Genomic DNA, 9,100 nt, shown 5'->3' with positions numbered 1-9,100 from the left:
TCAATATACTTGTTTAACAGATTTTCCTATCCTAATATTGCTGATAATTGTCTGCGTTGTCTTCCTCTCTTTCTTTTTTCCTCACCACCACTAATCCAAAATGCCAATTTTAAGTTCCTCTAAATTCACCTTCACAAGCTTCCACAACGCATTTCATCTTTTTCTTTCCCTTAACCATCTCAAATTTTTCACCACCTCCATTTTCAACAATTTATCCAATTACTACAAAATTCTACAATAAAAGGTAGTAAAGTTTTGCGTTTATACAAATGTAGCTTACATTTATTTATTTTATAAGTTGTAAAATTTGGCATCTCTCTTCACAAACTTTATGTTGAAATTGAAGAATGTTTCTAAAATTTCTTTTGAAAAATAGATAGACAATCTTCTCTTCAAAACTCTTCATTGTTTTGTCTGTCACCGTTATTTGGTGGGTAGATAAGACATTGAAAGAATGAGACAAAATTATGCAAATGATTATATTCTTTGAAAGCTTTATAACTAAGAATGTAGTCATATATCTTTGTCAAAAAAAAAAAATGTATTCATAAATACGTAGTACATATTTACCATGTTAATTTCAATTACCTTCTTACCTTTTCATTTGGGATATAAATACCAATAAATTCCCAAAATTTTGAAGGTTTTTCTTTAAATAATAATAATAATTATAACAATAATTTTTATAATAATAATAATAATAATAATAATAATGTTTTTCAAAAAAAAAAAAAAAAAAAAAAAAAAAAAAAAAAAAAAATAATAATAATAATAATAATAATAATACGAGATTAAGGCGTCATCAATGCATTCCTTCTTGTTTTTCAATTAAAAAATTAAGGTATATCATACCCATATTCATAAGATTAATTATACCCGTGTCAAAACATTATATGTAATTTTTGTTTTGATTTTTGTACAATTTTTGTGTAGAATTTTATTTTAAATTAATCATTGCTGTCCATGATTATTCTTTTATTAATTAATATATATTAACTAAATATTTAGGCTTTGTGTTGTGCACTCACATTTGTTGCCTACTTTTGGTGTAGGACTGAATTTTCATCTTTCTTGCTCATTTATTTAATTTAATCAACTTCAAAAAAGTGTATTGCCTTTAAAAGAAAATAATGGAAGACCGTGATATCATCTAGAAATTGACGAGAAAGAGGTAAGTTTTTTTTTTTTTTTTTTTGAGGAAAGAAAGAGGTAAGTTTACATAGTGTTTTAATGACAAATAATTTAATGGTGTTAATGTGTTTTTTTTTTTTTTTTGACAAGAAAAAAAAAATGTTAATGGTGTTAATGTGTTATTATTCAGTAGAGTTGTGTCCGAATTGTATTGATCGAATTTTATTTTTTGGCTTTAATTGTAACATTTTTTTTTGTGTACATAAACAGATTTGTTATTGATGTCTATATATAGTAGCTAGTGCTATGGTTGGATACCGAACATGGTTTGGTGGAATTCTCTATCGTTCAGGTCTTAGGCGTCATGGAAATGAAAAGTTTCTTGAATTTCAATTAACATCCCATCTGGTAAACCTTATTAATTTTCATGTATTGTTCTTTCTTTTATTTTCTTTGTGTATGCACCCCCTTTTTTTTTCCTTTTCTAATTTAATATCATATCAATTTGACTTATATTTTATTTTTATTTTTACTTTTATTTGTTTTTATTTTTTATTTGTTTATTTATTTATTTTATTTTATTTATTTATTTATTTTTTTTTTTTTTTTTTTTTTTGTGATCTTGTATCCTTTCAATGAATGCAATTATTTTTTGGGATATTACATTTGGCAAATCAGCCATGATGATTGATTAGCTAAGCAAAATCTATAATATATGTTGGTCCTTACAATGGTGCCTATTTTTTGGGGCTGGCTCAATCATTGCATTTTTTCACATAATAGGTTGTACGACCTAGTCTGATGTTTAACATACTATTAAAAAAAGGAAAATGCTATACATAGCCCTTAGGGCTATGTATAAGCATTAAAAATACTTTAGAAAATTGTTTAAATTTTGGAAATCATGACAAAAACACACTAATTACACTGAATTGCGCGTGTTTTTGTCATGAATTCTTAATTTTATACAATTTTCAAGGGTATATTTAATGCTTATATGTAGCCCTAAGGGCTATATATAGCATTACCCTTAAAAAATTATGTCTCATGTTTAACATGAATTTATGTGTCTTGTGTATGCCAACCCAAGTAATCACAAAACTACTCTTGCCTCATACATGTTTTAGGCCAAGTGGCCAACCCAAGTTTAGGAAAAAAAATTGGTCTTGGCATGAATTTTGACGCCTAGCACATGCACATAATTAAACTATTAGTAGGTCGACCAAAGTGCCCAAAGCCAATTAAAGTGTTAGAAGTTTAATTTTCAAACTTGGGCAAGTAATTTACTTTTTAAAGAATAGTACTTATTACAACATCAAGTGTAGGAGTAGAACTATACACAGTGCCTTCATACAATCATCACAACTTGATTTATGAATACATATGTATAGTGTCTCCTTATTACCTCTCATATCGTTCTTAACTCATTATAAAATATCTCGTGTACTTTTTTATCCTACATAAAATGTAATGGCCTTCATTATAACAATAGATAGCATTATGTCCTTTATCTAAACAATTTATAATCGACAACAATTTTTGTTGTTATGCTTTTATTTCTATTTGAACCTATTTTAGGGCTTATTCTTCTTTTGACTTATTGGGAATATCTAGTTTGGGAAGAATTTTTGTAAAATATATATGATTCGTAATCAATGCTTCTTTTTTGATCTTTGACATTTTTCCAGGAGCAAAGGCTACAAAATTTGCGAGACAGATGTCAAGTTCCTTTTGATGAAACTCGTCCTGACCATCAAGTAAGCTTCTTGCACTTTAATTTAAATTGTTCTTGTTGTTAAATCTCTATTATTAATTTCATATAAAACCTTTGTTTGTTATGTATTTCTCTATTCACTTTGAATCCATTCTATACAAGTGCCCCCAAATCGTGGAAAAATTGTTGGGAATAATCCCACCTTTTGAGCGTCCATGATAAATAATCCCACATTTGGGATTTTTTTGTAATAATCCCACCTTCCTACCTGTTGAGAATACTAGCCAAGCTCGTTCTCTTCAGTCCAATTACACAGGCCCAGCCCACACTCAAGATAGATCAAGTATTGTGAGCTCTCCAGCTGACTCAGCATAAGTTGTTATAACAACTTCTCCACCTCAGCAGTCACATTTTTCGTGCTTTCTCTTTCCTCTTTATTTTGGTTGTTGTCAGCATTTAATATCTCATTCATTTTTCATTACATTCTCTCTTTGTAATAATGAACACCAAAAACTCCTCCATTTTTGCTCCAAGTTGAAGCTTGAGCTCGTTTCAATGAATGATGAAGACAACAACTATTTCTGCTATTTTCTTTGTTTTAGATTCACAATTTTGACATGGTATCAGAGCTGTAATCTGATCGATCGTTCTTCCGCTGCATTTCTGGCTTGTTCTCCGTACTTTCTGGAGTTTGTTGTTCTTCGTATTTTTTCTGGATTTCTTTTGAGGTATTTTTTCTTCGATTTCTTCTTCGATTGTTGAAATTGAAGTTTCTGTCTATTTTTGCTGTTCATCTTCGTTTTTCTTCGGCGATTGCATGTTAATCTTGAGGATTCTATGTTTTCTATTTGGAGAATTTGTTTGTTGATTGCGAAGCGATTTCTTCTGGATTCTTCTATTTGTTGAGATATTGTTACGATCTCTGTATTGCTGAATTGTTCTGCTCTTTCAAGCTATTTTCTGGTATTTTTTTGCTTGTTTTTTTTAGGCATGGAAAATCAAATGAATTCTGCTAGTCGATTTATAGAACCTACTCAGGATCCTTGTTCTGTGTATTATATACATCCTGCTGATAATACCAGTTTGAAGATTGTTTCTGATCTGTTTAATGGAGAACATTATAGTTCTTGGAAGAGATCTTTGATTTTGCATCTTTCTACAAAGAATAAGATGTGTTTTGTGGATGGTAGCTTGCCTAAACCGTCTAGTCTGGATTCTAAGTATAAGGCCTGGATTAGGTGCAATGATTTGGTCATAGGTTGGATCCTAGGCACTCTAGGACCTCTTATTATTAAGAGTGTGTTCTTCTATAAGACTGCACATGAAATCTGGAAAGAATTAGAAGATAGATATGGCCAAACTTCGAATGCTCAAATGTATTCAATTCAGGAAGAGATATTTGATGCTCATCAAGAGAATGACAGCATTCCTGAGTATTTTGCCAGAATTAAAAATCTCTGGGATCAGTTTGATGATGTTTGTCCCTTGCCTATTTGCACCTGTTCTGGTTGCACCTGCAATCTCACTAAGAAATACTTGAAGATACAGCAAGATCAAAGGCTTCTTCAATTTCTGATGAGATTGAAGGCTAGTTATCAGCAAGTGAGGAGTAATGTTCTTATGATGATGCCTCTTCCTCCTATCAATCAGGCTTACAATCTTTTGTTGCAAGAAGAAAGACACAAAAAGTTGAGTGAGTCAGGATATTCTTATGAATCAATGGCATTTGCTGCAGACAGAAAGAAGTTCTATAAACCTCCACATCAGAATCCTCAATTTGGTAACTATGGGAGTAAATCTACTTCTGGTGATAATTCTTATCCTTCTTTCAGACAGAATATGGGATACATGAAAAGAGATTTATTCTGTGATCATTGCAAAATGACAAATCATACAGTTGATAAGTGTTTCAAGCTACATGGTTTTCCTTCTGACAGACCTCAGCCAAAGAAATTTGCTCATTATGCTCATGGTGATGATGATAATTCTGAGACAAATTCTCCTTTCACTAAGGAACAATTGAATGCTATCATGAGTTACATTTCCAAACAGAAGGATTCTAAATCTGAAAAATCAGTTTCTATGATTGGTGAGAGCTCCAACAGTGCTGCTTTATTTGCAGGTAAATTCTGTTTCTTATCTCAGTTTAATTTTGGTTGGATCATAGACAGTGGGGCTACAGATCATATTTGTTATGATCTAAAAATGTTTAATACATTCACTGAGTTTCATAGTCAAGATAATAGTATCACTATCCCTGATGGCAGAAAGATACTAGTGACACATATAGGCACAATCAAGATAAATAGTCAGATAACTCTGAGGGATGTCTCATATGTTCCAGATTTTCATTTCAATTTGATATATGTGCATAAATTGTGTCTGGATAACTCATATTCTGTGACTTTCACTGGAAATGAATGTCTCATACAGGGGTCTTCCCAGACCAAAGAGATTGTTCTTGGTAGATTATGCTCAGGACTATATGTTGCTGACCAGTTTTCTGAATCTGATATTGTTCCCTTGAAGATTCCTTCCTCTATAGAGAATAAGAGTCACATTGCTTCTGTTGTTGCTCAGGATATTGCTTTAGGATCTATTAATGATGCAAAGTTGTGGCATCTTAGATTTGGTCATATACCCTTTCCTAAGTTGCAGATTATTTTTCCTGCTCTTAAGGTAAAGGATTCTGATAATGTTGTTTGTCAAATTTGTCCTAAGGCAAGACAACATAGACTAAGTTTTTCTAGCAGTGAAATAAAGTCTGATGTACCTTTTCAGCTGATACATGTAGACCTTTGGGGTCCTTATGTACATCAGACATCTACTGGTTGTCATATGTTTGTAACCATTGTTGATGATTATACAAGGATGACTTGGATCAAGTTGATCAAGTTTAAGTCTGATTCTGTTTCTATCCTAAGGGACTTTACTATATTTGTTAAGAATCAATATGGTTTTGATATTAAGTGCATAAGGACTGATAATGCCAAAGAACTTTGTGAAGGTTCTATTCTTGATTTTTACCACTCTTTTGGCATTGAACATCAAAAGAGTTGTAGTGACACTCCACAACAAAATGGGGTTGTGGAAAGAAAACACAAACACTTATTGGAAACAGCTAGAGCCCTACTTTTCCAAGCTAAATTACCTATGAAATTTTGGGGAGAATGTGTACTTTGTGCTGCATATTTGATAAACAGAATGCCTTTATCTGTTTTAAACAATCTTTCACCTTATGAAAAGTTATTCAAGGCTCCACCTGATTTATCAAACCTGAGAGCTTTTGGCTGCCTCTGTTATGTGTCTACCCTCAAGGCACATAGATCTAAATTTGATCCTAGGTCTGATATTTGTGTTTTCATTGGGTATCCTGTTGGTCAAAAAGGATATAAGGTTTTACATCTTGCCTCTTCTAAGGTTACAATTTCTAGAGATGTGGTCTTCTTTGAGAAGCATTTTCCATATCATATGAGGGATGCACATAGTACTGATTCTTCACCTTTTCAATTTTTCATGCCCCCTTCTGCTACTCCTTCCTTTTATCATGATCTTTTCCCTACAAATTCTAATGATAACACAGATACATCACATCCTTCTTCTCCTTCTTCTTCTTCATCTCCTTCTTCTCCTCTCTCTTCTCCATCTCTCCTACATGACAGTTCTAATCACACTATTTCTTCCTCTCCTACTGATGTTGTTGACATTCATGATGCTATTCATGATACTTTTTCTCTGTCCCATTCTGAACCACAAATTAGAGCTTCCACAAGGCCTAGAAAGACACCCAAACATTTTGGTGATTATGTTATGTCTGCTGTTACTTCTCATTGGTGCAATTTGGTTGCTTTCTCATCAATTTTGCCTCAACATAGAGCTCTTGTTGCTCACTCAACTCCTATATCTGAACCTGTTTCCTACAAACAAGCTGCTCAATTCCCAGAATGGTTAGATGCTATGAAGCAAGAATTAGAAGCCTTACATAAGAACAATACTTGGGATGTTGTTTCCTTACCTCCTAGGAAGAAACCAATAAAGTGTAAATGGGTGTTCAGGGTTAAACTCAAGGCAGATGGAACCATTGAGAGATACAAAGCTAGACTAGTGGCTAAGGGCTACACTCCGAAACATGGGGTTGACTATGCTGAAACTTTCTCCCCTGTAGTCAGAATGTCTAATGTGAGAACTGTCATTGCTTTGGCTGTCTGTAAAGGCTGGGATATGTTCCAATTGGATGTGAACAATGCTTTTTTGCATGGAGATTTACATGAAGAAATATACATGGTTTTGCCTGAGGGTTATTCTGCTTCTAATACTGGTTCAAAGGTGTGCAAACTGAAGAAATCTTTATATGGACTTAAGCAAGCTTCTAGACAGTGGTTTGCTAAACTCACTACTGAATTGCTTCTTCAAGGCTTTACTCAGTGCAAAAGTGACTACTCTCTTATCATTAAATCTGTTGATGATAAAATGACTGTAGCAGCTATCTATGTTGATGACATTATCTTAACTGGAAATGATGTGTCTGGTATTCAATCCTTGAAACAGCATCTTCACAAGATCTTTAGCATTAAAGATTTGGGTAGATTGAGTTACTTTCTTGGTCTTGAGGTCAATCATGTTCCAGATGGTGTGGTTCTTACTCAACACAAATTCACAAAGGAACTTCTGGCTGCTAGTGGGATTGATTCTACTAAAACTGTTGTTACTCCCTTGCCTGTAAATTTAAAACTCACTCAAGATGATGGTGCACTTCTTTCTGATCCTACTCTCTATAGAAGTTTTGTTGGAAAACTTAACTTTCTCACTCACACAAGACCAGATTTGGCATTTACAGTTCAGAATCTTAGTCAATTCATGCAGTCTCCAAGAGAACCACATTGGCAGGCTTTGCAACATGTTTTCAAGTATCTCAATGGTACACTTGGTCAGGGTATATTGCTTAGGGCCTCTGATCAGATCACTCTTCAAGCTTTCTCTGACTCTGATTGGGCAGGGTGTCCAGATTCCAGAAGATCAGTCTCAGGGTATGTTCTCCAGCTTGGTCAATCTCCAATTAGTTGGAAGTCCAAGAAGCAGGCTACTGTCTCTAAGTCCTCTTCTGAAGCTGAGTACAGAGCCATGGCTAGTGCTGCTTCCGAGGTTGTTCATATGGTCAGATTGCTGAGTGAACTTGGTGTTTCCAATCTGCTGCCTGTTGTCTTGCACTGTGATAACCAATCTGCTCTTCACATTGCCAAGAATCCAGTCTTCCATAAGAGGACTAAGCACATTGAAATTGACTGCCACTTCACACGTGAGAAGGTTCTGGAGGGTTTGATTCAACTCACATACTTGCCTACATCCTCTCAGATTGCTGATGTTCTTACAAAGGTGCTTCCTTCTAAGAAGTTTAATGAGCTTCTTGCCAAACTTGGTTTGTTCAGTCCCCAACCTAGTTTGAGGGGGGGTGTTGAGAATACTAGCCAAGCTCGTTCTCTTCAGTCCAATTACACAGGCCCAGCCCACACTCAAGATAGATCAAGTATTGTGAGCTCTCCAGCTGACTCAGCATAAGTTGTTATAACAACTTCTCCACCTCAGCAGTGACATTTTTCGTGCTTTCCCTTTCCTCTTTATTTTGGTTGTTGTCAGCATTTAATATCTCATTCATTTTTCATTACATTCTCTCTCTGTAATAATGAACACCAAAAACTCCTCCATTTTTGCTCGAAGCTGAAGCTTGAGCTCGTTTCAATGAATGATGAAGACAACAACTATTTCTGCTATTTTCTTTGTTTTAGATTCACAATTTTGACACTACCCAATCCGCTAAAAATTAACCCAACCGGTCATGTAAACCTGTTATAACAAGTATTATGACACGTGGCAGCCTACGATTGGTAAAAAAAATAAAAGTAAATTAAAATTTTCTTTAAAAGAAAGTTAAGTTTTTTTTAAAGAAAAAACAAAAAAAAAAAAAACATCCACCACCCACCAGCTGCTGCGAGTGCCGCCTGAGCCTATCCCCTGCCCTATAGCTCCGGCAAACCCAGCCCCCAACCACAATGCTAGTAGCGCCGGACCCCTTCCCCTTCCCTTGAACCACCATCCCCCTACCTACCAATCCCCTCTTCTTCCCTTGAACCATCAGCCCAGGCGAAGCTACGGCGACCAACAAAACTATCCCACATGTTCTTTCTGTCCAGAACGGCTGAACCCAACCCCCTTCCCTTCCCCGATCCCTTTTCCGGCTACTTCCCCTTCCCCACGCCC

General features: G+C 34.6%; 1 protein-coding gene across 1 annotated transcript in view; it reads left to right on the top strand.

Moving 5' to 3' along the window:
* Positions 1–1,348: 1,348 nt before the first annotated feature.
* The window catches only part of LOC145620518 (uncharacterized), a 42,656-nt gene continuing 34,904 nt past the window's right edge, over positions 1,349–9,100 (top strand). The window contains exons 1-2 of the mRNA XM_081675204.1: positions 1,349–1,539; positions 2,820–2,888. Of these exons, the coding sequence (XP_081531330.1) occupies positions 1,438–1,539; positions 2,820–2,888 (171 nt within the window). The 5' untranslated portion in view covers positions 1,349–1,437. The remainder of the gene's footprint in view (positions 1,540–2,819; positions 2,889–9,100) is intronic.

This window comes from Chenopodium album, chromosome 27, assembly GCF_948465745.1.
Source record: "Chenopodium album chromosome 27, dcCheAlbu1.1, whole genome shotgun sequence".
NCBI lineage: Eukaryota > Viridiplantae > Streptophyta > Magnoliopsida > Caryophyllales > Amaranthaceae > Chenopodium > Chenopodium album.
This window is presented reverse-complemented; position numbering and strand designations above follow the sequence as displayed.